The following is a 20,483-nucleotide window of genomic DNA, read 5'->3' on the forward strand; positions in this document are numbered from 1 at the left end:
TGCCCAGCTCTGCAACTTATCTATATCCCGCTGTAACCTGCCACATTCTTCCTCACTGTCAACAACTCCTCCGACTTTCGTACCATCCGCAAATTTGCTCACCCAGCCTTCTAGCCCCTCCTCCAGGTCATTTATAAAAATGACAAACAGCAATGGTCCCAAAACAGACCCTTGCGGAACACTGCTAGTAACTGCACTCCAAGATGAACCTTTACCATCAACTACTACCCTCTGTCTTCTTCCAGCCAGCCAATTGCTAATCCAAACCTCCAACTCACCCTCAATGCCATACCTCCGTTTTTTTGAAGTAGCCTACAATGGGGAACCTTATCAAACGCCTTACTAAAATCCATATACACCACATCTACCGCTTTCCCCTTGTCCACCTCCTTCGTCACCTTCTCAAAGAATTCAGTAAGGTTTGTGAGGCACGACCTGCCCTTCACAAAACCATGCTGACTATTTTATAGAGAAAAAGTGTTCTGACTGCTTATATGAAAAGCCACTAATCCCAAACATTCTCAATAATCAGTAAATAAAATCTATTTGGAGGATAGAAGGCCCACAACCATTATGTTACATACAGGATGTTAATTCTGAAAAAGAATTTCATTTTTATTCATCCACCATGCCCATGTATTCGTTAATGAAAATGTACGTAGTCAATTAGCCATACAATACTTGAGAAGTGCTGAAAAAAAGTAATGTGAATGAAATCCTTTGCCTTTTACTCATCAAGACAGGTGCAAAATACCTATTACATTTCAAAAAGAGCAACAGTGTTGATGAAGGAGTGCTAATTAGTTGGCAAGTTGGCTCCAATCAGCCAAGGCATTGTCATGAGGAATGCATAGGGAACTAATGTTACCCCACACTCTATTTAATTCAAAAAAAGGTGTATCACTAGACAAGTTCTTTCATCTTGCAGACAAGAGGGACCTGTGTATGGCCTTAAGTAGCTCCTAAAAAGTGTAAGTGATCCACATTGTAAGCTTAATTGATAATCTTAAACTAAATATTAGCATAACTTTTAGTGCACTTGGGGTTGTTCAGCAAGTACTAATTTAGAAAAACGTTGTTTCATATGGAGCTTTATAAATCATGCAGATGCTAGTTTTGTCCCTCATAGTGATGAGGGAAAAAAAAAAGTAATTTTGTGTAACTTAAAACTGTTTATGAACCAATTTGAAATAACAGGCTCAACCTTTAAAGCTTTTTACATTGTAACCTGTGTATAGCTGCATGGGAATCTTTGGCTTCTGCACTGCTTTGCAGGCACATTGCCCATAAGGTGTACATTTTGCTACAGTAGACACTGTTTTCTCAAGTCTATGTTCAACCTGGAAGAAAAGCATGTCTGTTCAAGATTGTGAGTCGCTGGAATGAGACACAACGTTTGGTGACTCATCACCCCTCAGGAAAGGAAGTGTCTTTATTTCAACTGACTTTAGCAAATAGTATCCCTTTGATTGAGTAATGCCTGATATTTGAGAACTTCCAGTTTTAGTTTCAAAATCATGGACACCCACACATGCCAAAGAATTTTATGTTCGAAGGCGCCACACTTCCTGCCATTTTGATACTCCCACTTAAGGTGGGAAGCACAATGAGTGTGGAGTCCTGACTTCTCCATGGTGATGATCATTTGTTGCTGACATGAAGGAGAATTTCTCTAGATACTGCAGTGAGCAAGAAGGACTCTGACTCACTGTTTATTGTATATACAAGTACTCACTGTCCTTTCATGGTCTTTTCATTAGAAATTTAAGTATTTAGAGAACTTTCTTGGTGTGTCACACTTCACAGATATTCTGAATCTGTGAGAGCAAGGAAATTGACAGGTGGCCTTTAATCCAATCAGATTGAAGAATCCTGACTGAAATGTGCATAATTTATGGAACAATATCACCATTTGCAGATGGGGACCTCACTCAAACTCATTGGCGAGTTTTACCAAAGATCTTCTGCTGAGCTCTTAGCATAATCACCCACTGCCATGTTTCTCAGCTAATCAGAGAGGGTGATGACTAATCCACTATTCTGTCCAAGCTTGACCTCTAATGAAAAGGTTCAGGACATGGCTTAAACAAGGGTTGGTCTTGGACAGTTGATATTGCAGTAAGTGCGGCAATGGAGAGAACAGCTGGAATGTTGATGCCAGCTACTTTCTCCTCCTCCTCATCCCCACCATCACCTCCTCCTGCTGCATCCCACTAATATTCCACAATTCCCTGCTTTGGAATCTGAGGGACTGTAGTGACGTGAGTTCTCCCATTGAAAAGGAAAGGAAAGAAAAACTCTCTAATAAACAGGCCGAGCTGGAAATAGCCAAGGAAATGTATACCCTTCAATCTGGAGCCAGTGTAGCAAGATGACCCAGGACATCAGAAGGGTATGGCAGGTGACTGGCATTATGTTTCTTGGTGCCAAGTTCCACCCTCTAACTTGCCTAAAATTCTCCTGCACGAGCTTTCTCTGGATAACTAACCTTGCAGTTCCCCTCGTTCCTGTCACCATCCAGGCAACACACATCCACATTTGAACAGCTAATACTGATGTTCATTCTCACCCTGTTTGACTCTCTCACCAGCCCTCAAATCATCTGCACCTGCTGTTTTCCTTGCCAGTGCTCCACACAACCTATTTCTCACATTCACAACCTCTGTGCTTTCAATTCTTCTCTGTAGCTTTGGGGAGAGGTAAGGACCAGGGCAAATAGGAGGTGGGGACAGGTGTCCCTCCAGTGATAGGGACTTTATTGGTCACTCACACTGCATTCCCTCTTGCTCCATTGGAGTGGACGTCTTGTTCCAGGAGGCTGCAGATGTCAGCAGTGACCTGCAGAGAGAGCCGGAGCTTCTTGAGGTGCTTAGATTGGTGGAGGGGGCAAATCCTCTGCTTCTATAACGTTTGTCGGGATGTAACCCCTTTCCAGCTGGATCTGGACCTCCATCCCCTCCACTTTGTGGAGGGATGCATAGTTAACGAGAAGGCTGCTGCTGTAGATAGCGAGCACAGTTGGAGAACGGAAACAATTTCTCAACTGACCATGGCTGGAGCTATGCAGTGCAGTTGATAACAACCATTGCATAGAACATAGACATAGAACATAGAACAGTACAGCACAGAACAGGCCCTTCAGCCCACGGTGTTGTGCCGACCATTGATCTTCATGTATGCACCCTCAAATTTCTGTGACCATATGCATGTCTAATAGTCTCTTAAATGTCCCCAATGACCTTGCTTCCACAACTGCTGCTGGCAACCCATTCCATGCTCTCACAACTCTCTGTGTAAAGAACCCGCCTCTGACATCCCCTCTATACTTTCCTCCAACCAGCTTAAAACTATGACCCCTCGTGTTAGCCATTTCTGCCCTGGGAAATAGTCTCTGATCCCCCTGTTAATGAAAGCCAAAACACCATATGCTTTCTTAACAACCCTGTCCACTTGGGTGGCAATTTTAAGGGATCTATGTACCTGCACACCAAGATCCCTCTGTTCCTCCACACTGCCAAGAATCCTATCCTTAATCCTGTACTGAGCTTTCAAATTCAATCTTCCAAAATGCATCACCTTGCATTTATCCAGGTTGAACTCTATCTACCACTTCTCAGCCCATCTCTGCATCCTGTCAATGTCCCGCTGCAGCGTACAACAGCCCTCTATACTGTCAACGACACCGCCAACCTTTGTGTCGTCTGCAAACTTGCTAACCCATCCTTCAATCTCCTCATCCAAGTCAATTAATTAAAATGACAAACAATAGAGGCCCAAGGACAGAGCCCTGTGGAACACCACTCACCACTGACTTCCAGGCAGAATAATTTCCTTCTACTACCACTCGCTGTCAGTCAATTCTGTATCCAGACAGCTAAGTTCCCCTGTATCCCATTCCTCCTGACCTTCTGAATGAGCCTACCATGGGGAACCTTATCAAATGCCTTGCTGAAGTCCATATACACCACATCCACAGCTCGACCCTCATCAACTTTTCTAGTCACATCCTCAAAGAACTTGATAAGGTTTGTGAGGCATGACCTGCAGTTACCTGTTTCATTGCAGAAGCTCTTCCCACCATGCTCTCACTTTGGTGACTCTGGCTGGGTGCAGACACAGTGTGGGAACCATAGACTTAATAGGAAGCTATGGTTAAAAACATCCTTATTTGTTTCTTAAGTCATCCAATCCATTTCCTGCCATACCTACAGGTCCCTCTAGTCCCTGTAGAACTTGGGAACTGTCTGAGGGAAAATGGAAAGAGAGGAAGACAATGCTAGATCCTTTAGAGACTTTAGCATGCTGCTTGCACAAAATCCTACTCCATTTTGCTTGAAAGATTCTGCCAGCTGGATCTAGGAGGTAAGGTAGACTATCAAAATCAAAGCATGATCAGAAAGGAAAATAAAGTGGGGGAAAAGAATCAGATTGAGAAAGGCAGAAAGATAAAAGGTACAATCAAACAGCAAGTTTGAGATTTCTACATTTCAGATTTTTATTTTTTACTGGACTTGGGGGGATGTTTGAAGTTGCTGTTGAGTGCTGACAGCTTTATCATTAGTTCTACACCAAATATATCAGCCATTACTTCCTCTTTTTCAGAATTGTCATCACCATCTTAGTAACGATGTTGAGTAAAAAGTGCTGGATAGAACAGGACCCTTGGCAAATTAACAGAAGTTTTAACAGAAGTTAACAAATTTAGAGCAAGACACTTAGAACAGATATGACTCAGATATGGCCCAGTGGATAATTTTACCAACAAGAACAGTAATGAGCCTTCCAGACCAGAAAGATCTCAAGTTTGATTTCTAGCTGGTACTGAATTAGCTGATCTAAGCCAAGACAACAGTGGCATCATTATAATTTACTTCAGTGATCTCCAGTAAAGAAAAGTAAATCAGACTCTTTTCTCCTTTACAATGCCACCCAGTTAAATCTCACAGAGTATATCAGGCTGGAAGCCTAATGATAATGTTTTGGTCAAATAGCCCTCTAATAGGCTAGATGCCAGATTTTGCACAAGATTGCTCAGTTAAGCAAGGGAATGAGGAGCTGCCATGATCCATAAAAGTTAAACCGTTGTGGATCTCATTAGTACATGCCTTCAGCAGGAGAAAAGGGGAGAAACCATGAAAAAGAAATAAAGTACTAAATAATTAAGTAGAGAAAGAGATGATTTCACAAAAAAATCAGGCCACTATGTATATTTAAGATGGAAAACAGTGAAGAGATAGAAAAGTTATAAAAATTAGACTATCATGGATCTCCTGGTGGACTTTCACAGTAAGCTACAAGACACAAGATTTTCTAGGAAGAGAAGTATTACATCAATTAATGGAGAGCACATTACTCTGTTGCTCACATGATTCAATGCCCCTTTAATACAATGGAGTCAAACTTCTATTAGGTGAAGATTGAGTGAGTTAATTGAAATGGCAGTTGCTATTCAGGTTACTGGTAAGAATTCTGACCTTGCCTTAGGGTCTGTCTTTTAAGAGGTTGTAGATACTGTGGCTGTGATAGTTTGTGTTCATCAAAAGTGTTTCCATATAATCCAAATGAAAGCTTTTGCTTTTTTATACTTTATTTCAAAGAGTAAGACTGATATTTGGTTTACACATCATGTGGTGTCTGGAATGTGGTGAACAGGAAGTGCATGCTTGACTTTGTGACCTATAACCTGTCTCCTTAATGCAACTTGATGAGAAGAGGCAAGGTCAGCTTTCAAAGCCACTGAACTACCAGCCCACTTACCCAATTCCTTCAGTGGCTCCTAGTATATGGAGAGGCCTATTGAAATACCATGCAAATGACAGAATGCCATGCAAATCATCAGATTTTCTTTCCCCATCCTTTGTCCCAGAGCATTGCAAGGTATAAGGGAAGCCTATTTGGCATCCAGCATTCCTGTGGGTGGTGGAGAGGTCCAAAAAGGCCTGTGTACCATATCAATTTGTTTCCAGATTGCAGCAAGCAAACGCTGCTGGAGCAAATCTGCTATAACTCTCCCCAAAACTTCCTCCCTCCTTCTGATTGGTAGCCCATCTTATCAATCCAGAGCAACCCAGTAGACCTCATCCACTGCAGAGAATGGACCTGGATTCAGCTGGAACAAAAGGTTCAATTCTTATAATGTGGAAAAATAAAGATGTCTGACAAGCTCACACCTGTCCACTTACTGGGACCCTGATGCTTAGTCAATCAGTTCTGAATCTGGATCCTTCTGGATTCTGGTTTGGATTAAGCCATACCTAAATACCTGAACAGAAGTGGGTTTTTTTTCACTTATTACTGGTTTTGGAGGTTGCCCAGAAAACCACCTGAATTCTGGCACCTGTATAAACTGGCTGAGTCATGAATCAGTACCTTCCGCCCCCTCCTCCCCCTTCATCGCATGGCACAATCCTGTCTCCTTAACGTTAAACAACAACAAAACAGTGGGTGGGCAGAGGGTGGATTTTTTCCAGCAAAGTGGTATGTGATCTTACGTTTTTCCACACATCCTAATATGAAAATTAGATTTAATGTTTTCTTTCAAGTTTTAAAGACCCAGGTAGGGAATTAGTGTGACATTTACCAATTCAAGCCAAAGAATAGTCATATAATCAAAGAGCCAAATTCACAGGAGGTGTAAAAAAAACCTTTCTCATGCATATTGAGGGAATGAAAGAAAGCTGGACTGAAAAGAAAATTGGAATTAATTTTTCAGCAAAATCTTTGTTTGAAGTTCTAATTCTGCAGCACAAATGATCGAGACATTATTTTCCTTTTTCCTTTAAAGTAAGACCGAATGTTTTCCTGTGTCCTGCAGGACATAGACAGAAGTTGGAAGAGCAGAGTAAAAATGCCAGCCTGGCCTTCTCAGAACGCCTCAGTGAATTAGAGCAGCTACGTCGCTCGGCCATGAGGCTCAGCCCTCATCACCCCACTACCGCTCCCAACCCGCGGCCCTCACTGAATCCCACAACCGCCTTTAACCCTCAGGCACCAAGCCAAATTCAAGGTAGGTACTCGAGAGCTACGCAGATTGAGGCACGGAAAAGATTAGATTCTCTGATTTTTTTTTGAGTTACTATGTTGAACTACCTCTTTAATGTAGCTTTATAATCTCTTGAAACATCTGCAGCTTTCATGATATATCTCATCAATTGTATTCCTGAAAGGTGATGGGTAGAAGTTATTTTTAGTGATTTTTATCATGCATACCCTCCGACTGAATGCCTTTCCCTGTTAACTTTAATGGAGAGGAGTTTGGTAGCAGTATGTTAAATGTTGACCCAAAAGATTCATCAAATGTAATTTCTATCCTCAAGATCCAATTGCTCTTATCTATCTGTGACCTGTACACAAAGCAGGCATAACATATTTTGCACAAACATTTAATTTTTCCTAAAACAAAAGCAAAATGCTGCAGGTGCTGGAGATTGGAAATACAAGTGCAAAATGCTGGAGAAACTCAGCTGAAATGGCAGCATCTGTGGAGAGAGAGACAGAGTTAGCTTTTCGAGTCTGATATGACTTTCTTCAAAACTGAAGAAAGAAAGATGATGGGTATTATGCTGAGAAACAGATGGGGAGGAGCAAGTGGAATAGAGGAGACGGTTAGAGAATGAGGGAGGTTAAACATTCAAGGTGGCACAGAACAAAAGGCCAAGGGAGTGGTAATGGCTGTAGCAAAATGAGGTAGGATCAGAGTAGGTGTTACTAGCAGAACATGGGCCAGATCTGGAGAAAGCTAAACTAAGAAAATCAGACATTGCAAAGGTTGGGACAGGTGGAAGAAACAAAATGGAGCTCAGAGTTTAAGGTCTGAAATTGTTAAACTCAGTGTTGATTCCAGGAGGTTGCAAAGTGCTTAAACAGAAAATGAGGCGCTGTTGCTCCAGCTTGCTTTGGGGTTCACTGGATGACTACAGCAAGCAGAGGACAGAAATGTGAACAGGTTGATGTATTAAAATGGCAAATGCCTGGAAGTTCAGCTGCTGGTCTAATTGGAGTTGCTTTGCAAAGTGATCAGTTAATCTGTATTTGAGCTCTCCAATGTAGAGGACACCACATTGTGAGCAGTGAAAACATTTGATTAGATTGAGTGAAGTGCCAGTCAATTGCTGCTTCACCTGAAAGGAATGCATCAGGCCTTGTATTTCTTTCAATCTAGTCCAGTGTATTTGCTGCTCACAACATGGTCTCCTTAACACTGGTGAGACCAAGTGTAGGCTGGGTAACTGTTTCGCAGAACACACCCCCAGCTCTGCCTGCACGAGTGACACTGACCTTCTGGTCACGTGCCATTTTAGTGGACCACTTTGCCTTTATGCGCATCATCTGTCTTAGGCCAGCTACAGTGTTTCACAGCTACAGTGTACCTGGTTTCCTCACAGCAGTTTTCTAAAGTATAAAAGCCATCACTTTTCTGCTTATCTCATCAATTCTGAAGAAGCTTCACACTGAACTTGAAACATTGACTGTTTCTCTCATTGCAGACACTGCCAGACCCCCTAAGTTTCTCCAGCACTTTATGTTTAGATTTGTACCAAATTCCTCAACATTTGACTGATCATTCACCTCAGATGCTCTTATTACGTTTCTCTCCACAATTTTAATGGTGCAATGAAACCATTGTGTACTGGAAAAATCAATCATAATCATTTTGACAGCATTATTCCAACTGTCATTTCTACCCAAGGATTTTTACTTTCTGGCATATTTCAGACTTATCAAGTCAGGAGATGATTGTTCTTCTATTTTGGGTATTAGACTAATTCAGCTAGATACAGAATAAACCTCCTTCTCCTTTTTCCAACAATATTCCTCAGCCTCTGACCTCTGAAGAGCTTTCCTTCCTTCATTCATATTCTGTTCCCAGTGCAGGGACAACACTCACTGCTCACTCTGCAAAGTTTCATGTGGACTCCCTGTCATTGGGCACCATTTCAGCAGCGCATTATCTCCAGAGGATCTGTGGTAGAAACAGCAATGTTGTTTAACTTGTCAGATCAAACACATCTCACTGAGGCACACTGTTAAACCAGATTTTGACTCACTCAAAAACCCATTCACTTGCTCAGAAATAAATTCAGGCTCAAACCTGGAAGTATGAATTAAGAAATAAAAATTAGATTTTGACCAACGTAGAGAATACAATTACTACTTATTAAGTTATTAAAAATTCACTTAGTCCTATATTACTCTGAACTTTGACAGCTATCTAAAGTGCAGAATTATTGGTGAAGTATTCCAAGTTCACACCATTGATCTCATTTCAATACCAGGTCTACCAGCAAAAACTCAGTAGTGCATCCTAAGCAAAGACAGTAACTTGTGGATTTCCATGTTTAACTGAACATATGAAGACACCAGAACTTGCTGTCAAATTTACCCCATAATAATAGCAAATGCTAATTACTTCATCATTGTGAATGCAATTATGTCTGGACCCTTTTGCATTCCCCACCCTTGCCACCTTCCAAAGAAGTTTGATGAACACATGGGAATCTAAGCATTAACCCAACTGCTCAGGAAAAAGTCACAGTAGACTTAACAGTATACAAATGCATAGTCCAGGAAATTCCTCACAATTGCCTCTGCATTGCTGGCATTACTCTATCGAATGTTCAGCAAGCATGTGTAAATGAGGTTTCTGATAGACTTTCAGTAAAATAACATCAATGGAAGAGGGATAACTTCAAGGAAATACCCAAACACAATTTGTACTTTTATAAATTGACCTGTTTGGACATGTTATGACACACCTTTATGATGATCACATCCTGGAGGTGGGAATGAACGCTGACCTTCTGGCCTAGTGGTAGGGCCTCCCAAACCTCTAAACATTTCTAAACAGTGACATTTTGTGTGTTAAGCAAACATGCCAACCCTTAAACAACGGAAACAGCTGACCAGGATCAGAATAAACGTAATGAAATGACACATGGCTGCAGAGTACTAAGATTCAGACTCTGATGTTAATCACGTTCAAGCACACTGCCTTGAATTCCATCATATATTCACACTGATGTATTTATATAAGTTTCTGTGGTAGGGTTGACTGGCTTTTAGTTTATTGGACTGCTTCCAATATCAATGCAAAAACCTCATTTGAACCTTGCACAGGTGCTAGGTACAGTGTCTACAGAACAAAAGAGCAATTTATTTTAGTAAATTCAGAGCAAACGTACGAGTAAAAGCTACTAACAAGTTTACTAAACCACAGTTCAGTACAATTTTGCCATGGTTTTCAAATCTCGGTGGAGAATGCTTAATTCTCTCCAATCTATAGGAAATTGAATGTTCCACTTGGCTCCTGACTATCCTTTAATACTTGAGTGAGTTTAGTTCCTGTGAGACAGACTTTCACTATGCCATTGTCAATTAGTGATGAAACTGCAGCAGTTTTCAATAGCAGTGAAGGCACAGCTTCTTCAGCTTATTCAGTACTTCTAAAGGTATGGCTGAACAGAAGGAACATGATTGCACATGTTTCCAAAGAATCAGCTGACAGATTGAAGAACCTGTTCTACAACCTGCACACATTTTACGACTAGCTGTAATATTTTCCTGCTTAACTATTAGATTAATTGTTCATCCTACAGTTTTATGTGTAAATATCTATTTATGTAATCTATATGTATATGAAATTCAGTCTTTAACGGAGCATGTATGATTCATAAATATAGGGCTCAGTTGTTCAGTGCACTCCGCCCCAAGCTGAGATTGATGGCAGGGATATTTAATCAGGTCGGTGTGCAGTGGTTGGGGACCCTGGTGCCTTCCTGCTTCTCCCTCAATTAAGCTCAAGAATGGCTTCCTCCCACCTTCAATCAATCTTAAGTAGGCAACAAATACTCAATTAGGCAACTCATCCAACTGTGGGTGGGTGATCTCTCCATGCAGGGAACCCAAACCAAAATAAATCCTCAGGCATCCAAGGTCGATTTTAAAAAGCCCCCAATGTCCGATTGAGGAACCCAGCACCAGGAGGGGAGAAGGGAACCCACTCAGAGCTCCGAGCTGCCCCGGCTGCTGCCCTGCTCTCTCGTGAACATTACCCTGCAATTCCACTTCAGCCATCACTTACCTGTGGCCCACTCACAGATTCTGGGTCTCGGATGGGTGCAATATTGACAGCAGGCACTACATTTTTGGTGGCGCCGTTGAGCAATGAAGAACAGCTCTGGCCAGTGAAACTTTAGCTTTCACTGTCCTTAATCCCTCGGAAAGCCCACCACTGCCCATTAAACAGCACTTTATATGACAGGCCTTCCTGGAAAAAAATGTGGATCTCTCCAGCCAGCAGGCAAAAACCCGGTCAACTGCAATAAATTCCACCCATGGTTCAATATATGTTCATGGTTTCATAATTTCACGAACTGAAATCTATTTATTATCATTATTATAACTAAGCCACTGCTTTCAGTATTCTTAATAAAGCAATTTGAAGAAAATGTGGTACAAAATTTCTACACAATACAGTCATTTCATTGATGCGTGCTGAGACAAGTGGAAGCTGTGTTCAATGCCAGCCTGCTGTTTCTGCTAATGCATTGAAGCAAAAGCACCTGCTCATTCAATAACTCAACCAAACAAGTTGTTACCTGGTTGTGGCACCAATTGGCCACCACATCACACAGGTTGGCAGATGAAAGGTGGCTTTGTCTCAAACTCACATCGTCAAACACTTTCTTTTGATAATACGTAAGCGATTTAATCTGATACCTTGTTTTGATGAATTAAGTTGAGCATTTTTCTATGAACCTTTGTGCTGCCTTGCAATGACTGTCTTCTTTTAATTATGCCCCCCCTTTTCCATTCAAATGGGTTCATGACCAGGAAGACTCAAGTATAATCCTGTCCTCCCTGAATCTGACTGCTATCCCAACATCAAAAGTGTTAATGTTCACGGGAATTGTATTTGCAGTCATTTTTGTATCACTTGAGTCCTGGCTGTATTGTGGGGTGGGATTTATCCATCCAAGAAGCTGGGGGCCCAATAGATTCGCATTTTGTAGTCTATAATGCGTGGATAAGCCCCTGATTCTATTTTAACTGTCTTACTGTCAACAATTCACTTGGAGAGTCTGAGTTGCTGTAGCAATATGTATATTGTAGTCTGGAGCTCTGGGTAGTGATGGTGGAGATCCCAACATTGTCTCCTTCACATCGCTGACCAGGAACATTTCTTACTGCCTGCCATTGGTGTATGATGACAAGATTTGCAATCTGGTACTCAACTTGTTTGACTACATTAGGAGAGCAATTTGCTTGGCTCTCCAGTCCCAGAGTTGGACTCAAACTCCAAACCACTGGCTTAGAGGCAAGGGTGCTGTATTAAAGCTCTGGCAGTCTGCAGCTGACCTCAAGCGATTTGTTTTATTTTCGCCAGACATGTCAGACAGAGGGTAATTAGCACCCACATTTGCCTCCTGGGAGCTGGAGCTTAAGGTGGATGGGGATGCATGTGCATGCTGCCCATAGAGCTTGCCCTGAGATATTGATGCCTGATGGAGGTCCAGAGGAAAGAGCTGTGAGCTGGAGTTGCCTGGTTACTGTTCCAACATTACTATAGGGAATTGTCCCCATTTAGTTTCTATTCAGTGAGTGGAAGAATGGGAAACTTTATATCAATGAGACAAGGGGATGCAATAAGAAAGGTGTTAATACATGCTAATATACCTCTTGCAGCTCACGAGCAAGAATCCCATCTCGTCATTCAACACTCAGTAGGTAAGCGGGACTTCTTGCTCGCGAAAGCAGGAAGCTCCTCACTGCCATCTCATGCAATTCTTCCAATTTTCTCACCAGTGCCCACATGGTTTAGGGTTTGGGAAAATTCCACTTTTAAATGCTGACACTGAAGACTTAATTTTTGCCAAGCGCTTTGGTAAAGCTAAAGGTGTTCAAGGTGGCATCATTAGGCCCTTAAAGCCAAGAGGAAACCCTTGTGGTAGAATTGCTCTGGCCTACTTTTCTTGCCCTTGGCCCTGACGTAGGGCATTGGGGGCCTATAATCAGACATGAACAGTGCAGTAGACAGATGGTCTTTTCCATGCAGCAGACAGATTATCTCCTTTCCCAGCCCATGCCAAAGGAAGTTGCCCTGTAGCCAGAATACGTTTCGGGTGTCATCCAAAAGCAGCTATCCCTTTTACTTTCCCACGACCACCTGTCACCCGCACCACCTCCACCCTCCCTCAACCCCACTAATCTCACAACCTCCAAATATATTGAGATAGCAAACCTGGAAAGTTATTTCAGTTTAAATTATAATAAAAGGACAATAAACACAGGTTCCTAACACTGAAAGGTACATTCACAATGAGTGCTTAGAATAAGCACATAGAAAGAATGTAAAGTCAGTTGGTGGGGGCAAAAATCTGGTTTACAGAGACATTTGGACATTGGGTCAATCCCACCAGAATGGAAAAAGGTTAGAATTGGTTTTAAAGATGTATTCATGAAGGGTTTTGATGGATAAACAGGGAAAAATGATTTCCTCTTATTCAGATGTCAGTTAGAAACAGTTGGCAATAAAGTGCTGCTAGGAAAGAATTCTTAGTAGAGAGACTTTGAGTTATAGTGTTATACAGCACGGAAATGGACACTTCGGTCCAAGCCATCCACATTGACCAGATGTCCTAAAGTGATTTGGTCCCATTTGCCAGCATTTGGCCCATATCCCTCTAACCTCTTCCTATTCATGTACCCAACCAGATGCCTTTTAAATTTTGTAATTGTACCCACCTCCACCATCTCCCCTGGCAGCTCATTCCATTCTCTCACCACCCTCTCTGTGGAAAGGTTGACTTTTAGATCCCTTTTAAATATTTCCCCTCTCACCTTAAACCTATGCCCTCTAGTTTTGTACTTTCCTGCCCTGGGAAAATGATCTTGACTACTCACCCTATCCATGACCTTATAAACCTCTATAAGGTCATCCCTCAGTCACAGATGCTGTCAGGAAGAAAAGCCCAGCCTATTCAGCTTCTCCCTATGGCTCAAATCTTCCAATCCTGGCAACATCCTTGTAAATCTTTTCTGAATCTTTTCAAGTTTAACAACAACCTTCCTGTAGCAGGCAACCAGAATTGAATGCAGTATTCTAAAAGTGGCCTCACCAATGTCCTATTCAGCTGCAACATGGTGTCCCAACTCCTATACTCACTGCACTAACCAATGAAGGCAGATGTGCCAAATGCCTTCATCACCATCCTGTATACCTGCGACTCCACATTGAAGGAACTATGTACCTGCATTCCAAAGTCTCTTTGTTCAGCAGCATTCCCCAGGGCTCTGCTATTAATTGTATACATTCTGCCATGATTTGCTTTACCAAAATGCAAGACCTCACATTTATTTAATTCAACTTCAAGAGCCACTCCCAGGTCCACAGGCCCAGCTGATCAAGATCCCGTTACACATTGCAAAAATCTTCTTCACTGTCCACTACACCAGCAACTTACATCATCTGCAAACTTACCAATCATATCTCCTACATTCATACCTAAATGATTTATATACATCACAAAAAACAGTGGACACAGCACCAATCCTTGTGGCACACCTGTCATCACAGGGCTACAGTCCAAAAAACAACTCTTCATCACCGCCCTCTGTCTCCTAACTTAAGGCCAATTTTGTATCTAGTTGGCTAGCTCCCTCTGTATTCCAGGTAATCTAACCCTGCTAACCAGTCTGCCATATGGAACCATGTCAAATGCCTTGCTGAAGTTCATATAGACAACATTGAATGCTTTGTCACAGGAAGAAGTTAAGGCATTTGTATTACATCAAGGAAGAGTAAATAGACATTTGAACCAGAGGAAGTTTCAGATTGCTGGGGGACCAGAGGGTAAACTAACAGTGTAGGGTTACTTTTAGATTGTTCTAGCAAAAAGCCAGCACAAACACGATGGGCCAAATGGTGTGAAACTCCCATTCCATGGGGTCTGAAGGGCAAGTTATTTTCAAGCTCCATGAGTTAATATAAACCATATGGACTTCCTCATCCATATTTAACTTGGTCATAGTAGCATAGAGCTGCTGGCACCCATCAAATAAAGCAGTAAGAATCCACACTGTTAGGACAGGAGGGATAAGTTGGGAAGTACATTCTTTTTTAATTCTGACAAGATAACATACACATTTTTTTGCATTACTTATTCAGTCTCAATATGTTTTGAGTTTTCAAGAATATTTTAAAAATGTCTTAATAAAAGGATTCAGATTTTATCTGTAGGCTTTTTTATTTGAACAGAGAAGTAGTTTTGAAACCAAGATTTTCACTGTACTGAATTCAAATTGGATAATTTAAATCATATGTGAGAAGAGTAAAGGGAATAGATTTATTGTCAAACTGCTATTGTCTTTTATGAATGGACTTGCAACAGCTAGCTAAATTAAAGCAAACTACTTCTACAAGTTGGACAAATATATTTATGGATTACAAAAAAAATAATATTATGGCACATCATAACTTTAGGGTTACAGGAATATCAGTGTAACAAGCCATGTTTTGTTTTTTAGTAAGTCTTTAAAGCAATGTACAGTGTTGCATTCTGATATAGTGGTCACCACAGTGCTGTATGTATTGGCTCTTTGATAAGGTTGGACATTTACTGTTACTGAAAGCATACTGGCTTTTAGAAATAAATCCTGCCTCCCCTCACCCCAACTCATTTCTCCCCAAAGAGCTGACTTTGCTGGGATTTGGTTCCGACAGAACCTTGACACTATATCCAAGTGTTCATTTCTGAAGTATCAGTGAATGTTGGCGGGCTATTTCATCATGGAAGACAATGTAGCCAAGCTGCGTCCTTTCCACATATACAGTTCCCAGCAGAGGTTTGGATTGTAATCAGAAAAGCTAGCTAATTTCTTTTACCACTTCCAGAATAAGAGTTTTGAGGCGAGTTAGAGCAGCCAACAACTGTCTGATTGAGTTCAGCTATCTCAGCACTGTATCAGGAATTAGAACTGGGATCTTGTGGGCACACCACACTGTTCATCCAATGAATCATCAACATAACATGGAGATTTGTTTTTCATCCTTTTTCTGTGTTATTTTGAGGTAACATTTGACTTCGATCTGTGCAGTCATGATTCAATACCAAACAAAAAAAAACCAAAGAACTGAAGATGTTGGAAATCGGAAACAAGATCAGAAATTGCTGGAAAAATTCAGCAGGTCTGGCAGCATCTGTGGAGAGAAAGCAGAGTTAATTCTTCATGTCCAGTGACTTTTCTTTCTTGTTGCAAGAACTGCTGAATTTTTCCAGCGATTTCTGATTTTGTTCCCTTCTTCTGAAGAAAGGTTACGACTCAGTACAACTTGGGTTTTGACTTTGTGAAGTCCTGTCTTAAGATCTTGATGTGGTTGAACTGAAAACTTATCAGTTCAAATGTCACTCCAGAAACTGAGAACTGAATCCAAGTTGACATTTCAGTGCGATAGCAATATAGGCACTGTTAAATGTGCCACTTTTCAGTTAAATTATTAAAACTAAGAATGCTATATATGTTCTTATGGTTGGTTGTAAACAATCCAGTGGCACTATTTTGAAAAAGAGCAGGAGTGTTCTCCCTCATGACCTGGTCAAGATGTATGCCTCAACCAACACCTAATAACTCATTGTTATCTCATTGTTATTTGAGAGTTTGCACAAATTGGCTGCTACGTTTCCCACATTTCAGAAGTGGCTGTATTTATAAAGTATTTAGTTGGTTGTAAGGCATTCTGGGACATCTTAAGGCTGTGCTTCCCAAACTCTTTCCCAGTGTGATCCCATTTCAAGACTTGAAAATTGTCATGGCCCCTTGGTCTTTGGTAGGGGGAGCAGTTTGCATGGTCGTGGAGAAGGTATTTGATAGCAGGGATAGGAGGTTCTGCCTCAAAGCCCATGGTTACAAGAGAAAAGCTTACCATCCCACTTTGGGACCCAACCCCACTTTGGCTGCCTCAAGATTTTGCAGTGTTTGAATAACTTAAGACTTTCTGTAACCAAGTGCTCCATTCTAAGTATAAAATGGACTGAACCTCCACCAATTTTCAGTAGTTCACTTTCACTTCCAGATTTGAACTCTAAATAGATTTGGCATTTGCTGAATGTGTTGCACATCTTCTCACCAAGGATTGAAATAAAACAAAGTCCGATTCTGATTTTATTCAAGCGCACAAGTATTTGTCTGAAATTCCTCTCTATTATTGCACCAGAGCTATTTATCAATTTATTGAAAATGGGTTAGCATCCCCATTAAAAAGAATTTCTGTCAAGCGAGTTTGTTCAGTTCATTACCAGGAAACACAGATAGTACTTTCAGGGCTATAACCTTCAGCACTTTGTTCTGCAGATTCAATGAAGATCATTTATTTAGTTATTATTGTTTATATTATTTATTTTAAAAATTCTTGCAATCATTTTCTTTCAAGCTAAATTTTATAGAAAGGTTAAGTGCAAAACAGTGAAAAACGAAATGAGATAAAACCAGTTGTTTTCCAGTGACAATGTGGAGTTAGTAGCATACTGGTAATGCCACTGGTAGAGTAATTCAGAGACCCAGGACTAATGCTGTGGGCTTGGAGGAGATTCATTTAACTCTATTGCAGGGAAGAAGCCAAATAGGCCTGGTCTGACCTTTACAGATAGTCTGCAGACATTTGCCCAAGAAGCTGTCTGTTCACTGGTACCATCGCCACCTGATTAATGTGTATGTGTTAAACTTTAAATTGTCGAGCCTCTGACTGGGCTGCAGCAGCACCAAATGGTTGGTGCATGTTTTAGCTCAGAGAATTGGCTGAGATCTGTGTCTTGGCTCCAGATCAACTTAAATCTAACACCTGTCTGAGACAATGAGCGTCTTGTTAGTTGCCTCTGTAGTAGGGGTCACATTTGTATGATTTGGAAAAGGAGCAGAAGGAAAAAGATTTTTTTTAAAAAAAATCACCAAGTAAACTGGCCCAAAATTTTGAGATAAACCTCTTAACGTTGTGAAATATCTGAAATACGATACAAACATGCTGAATTAAAGTTACTGGGGAAAAATCAAATTGTCAGTTATGAATGAAACAGTCAACTTTCCTTTTATGGATCTGACTGAGTTGGATTTGGAAGCAATTAGACATGCATACAGTGAAGCCAAGCATTTCATCATCAGGTGGCTGTTTTAGACACTGCATTTGGTTGAAGCTGATAGAGGTTAAGGTGAAGTCCTTGGCTTTCTTCACAGGCTTGGAGGAAGAATGAATATGAGACACTTCATAGAATCACAGAATCTCCACAGGATGGAAGCATGGCCTTTCAGCTCATTGAGTCCACACTGACCCTTCACAGAGTATCCCACTCAGACCAAACCCCCGCCCCATCCCCGCATTCAACATACCAACCCAACCAACCTACATATATCTGATTACTGTGGCAATTTAGCAAGGTCATAGTTTAGGGTCCTGACCCACTTTGGTAAACCCTGCCTTAAGATTTTGCAGTGTTTAAATAACTGAAGACTTTCTGTAACCTAATGTTCCATTCTCAGTATAAAATGGACCTAATCTTCACCAATAGGATATTTTCAGTAGTTCACTTTTCACTTCCAGAGTTGACCTCACTTAAGCTCGAGGACAACAGAATATGAAAATTAGGATGAGAATAAGTAAGCCCACAACCTCGCTCTTCTGAGGGATTTATCTGTCCCAGTGTTATCAAACAAATAACTGCAAACCTGTTATGCAAGAATACACTCTCTCTTCTCACAGCTCACTGTGATGATGGTTGTAAAATAGGTTTTACAATCTTCGTCACATTATGGAAGTGCTGTAGCATGTGCACATTGAATAGACTCTGCATCTTGCTTCTTGCCCTGCTGGAAGCATACATGTCTAGATGTCAGCTTCAGCTTTGACAGTGAGCTCACCTATTGCAGTGCATGAAGACCAACTGTCTGCACAGTGATCAGGTGCTGTCCCTAATGAATCCTCTTTAACCCAGTCCTGATACTGAGATCCGTCGGAAAGAAAAAGAAAGTACATCATTTTCACATCCAAGAGATTTCAAATCACAACCTCTGAGTTATTTTTGAAGCATCATTGCAGTTAAGAATGCAAAAATAGATGCTAGCTGTGTAATTTTATTTTGGTGTGATTGAATCCGGGGGAGTGGGGACATGTTGGTGAAGACACCAAGAAGATCTCCTGCTCCTCTGTAACTTACACAACTGGGGATCACTTCAGATAACCTGTCAAGGAAGAAGATGGAGAGGGGGCTTCTCGACCATATTCAACACCACTTCAGCTGCTTCAGATTAAATGTTCACATCCAAAGTGAGATTTGAACCAGTCTTCCTTCAGACCCTACCAACGTGACACAAAGTGTGTTCCTAGCAGAGGATTCATACTGGAGGTTGGCTTTGTTGGGATCGAATCTGCCTGGGCTCAGCCTGCTCCCTGTAGCTCAACTGCTCACTGGGATAAATTGAATCTCAGGCAAAGTTTCATTTTGTTGCATTATAGTTAGAACTTTTTCACAAGGGCTGTGTTCTAGCATAGTACTCAGATTCTCTGCAAATTACAAATAACTGTACGTAAGAAGGTCACTTGGAGAAAAAATTCTGAGAAAATACATGATCAAGGAGCTTCATGCCATGAGTCCATCCTTTAGACCAGTAAGCCAACAACATTGTACAAATGTCAATGTGTGCATGCATGTAATTATTTTCTGTGTATTAGAGTGCCTTACGTGTTGCTACAGACAAGCAATAGGGCAGGAAACCAGAAAGACACAATCACCAACGGGTATGAGTGAAGTTAATCAACTTAATTCACCTTATGGTACATTGAATTACCAGCATTAGAATCCAATACAATGGTAAATGTAACACTCTTAACCAATTTCTTGAGTCATAGAGTCATAGAGATGTACAGCATGGAAACAGACCCTTTGGTCCAACCTGTCCATGCCGACCAGATGTCCCAATCCAATCTAATCCCACCTACCAGCACCCGGCCCATGTCTCTCCAAACCCTTCCTATTCATATACACATCCAAATGCCTCTTAAATGTTGCAATTATACCACATCCTCTGGCAGCTCATTCCATATATGTACCACCCTCTGCATGAAAACGTTGCCCTTTAGGTCTCTTTTATATCTTTCCCTTCTCACCCTAAACCTATGCCCTCTAGTTCTGGACTCCCCAACCCCGGGGAAACAACGTTGTCTATTTATCCTATCTATGCCTCTCCTAATTTTGTAAACCTCTATAAGATCACCCTTCAGCCTCCGACGTTCCAGGAAAAACAGCCACAGCCTGTTCAGCCTCTCCCTGTAGCTCAGATCCTCCAACCCTGGCAACATCCTTGTAAATTCTTTCTGAACACTTTCAAGTTTCACAACATCTTTCCGATAGGAAGGAGACCAGAATTGCACGCAATATTCCAACAGTGGCCTAACCAATGTCCTGTACAGCCGCAACATGACCTCCCAACTCCTGTAC

General features: G+C 41.3%; 1 protein-coding gene across 1 annotated transcript in view; it reads left to right on the top strand.

Annotated features, from left to right (window-relative positions):
- The first annotated feature begins 628 nt into the window (after positions 1-628).
- Positions 629-20,483, top strand: part of runx1 (RUNX family transcription factor 1) — a 38,022-nt gene continuing 18,167 nt past the window's right edge. Inside the window, exons 1-2 of the mRNA XM_043700188.1 lie at positions 629-654; positions 6,759-7,006. Coding sequence (XP_043556123.1) covers positions 629-654; positions 6,759-7,006 — 274 coding nt within the window. The remainder of the gene's footprint in view (positions 655-6,758; positions 7,007-20,483) is intronic.

This window comes from Chiloscyllium plagiosum, chromosome 12 (genome assembly GCF_004010195.1).
Source record: "Chiloscyllium plagiosum isolate BGI_BamShark_2017 chromosome 12, ASM401019v2, whole genome shotgun sequence".
NCBI classification, from domain to species: Eukaryota; Metazoa; Chordata; class Chondrichthyes; order Orectolobiformes; family Hemiscylliidae; genus Chiloscyllium; species Chiloscyllium plagiosum.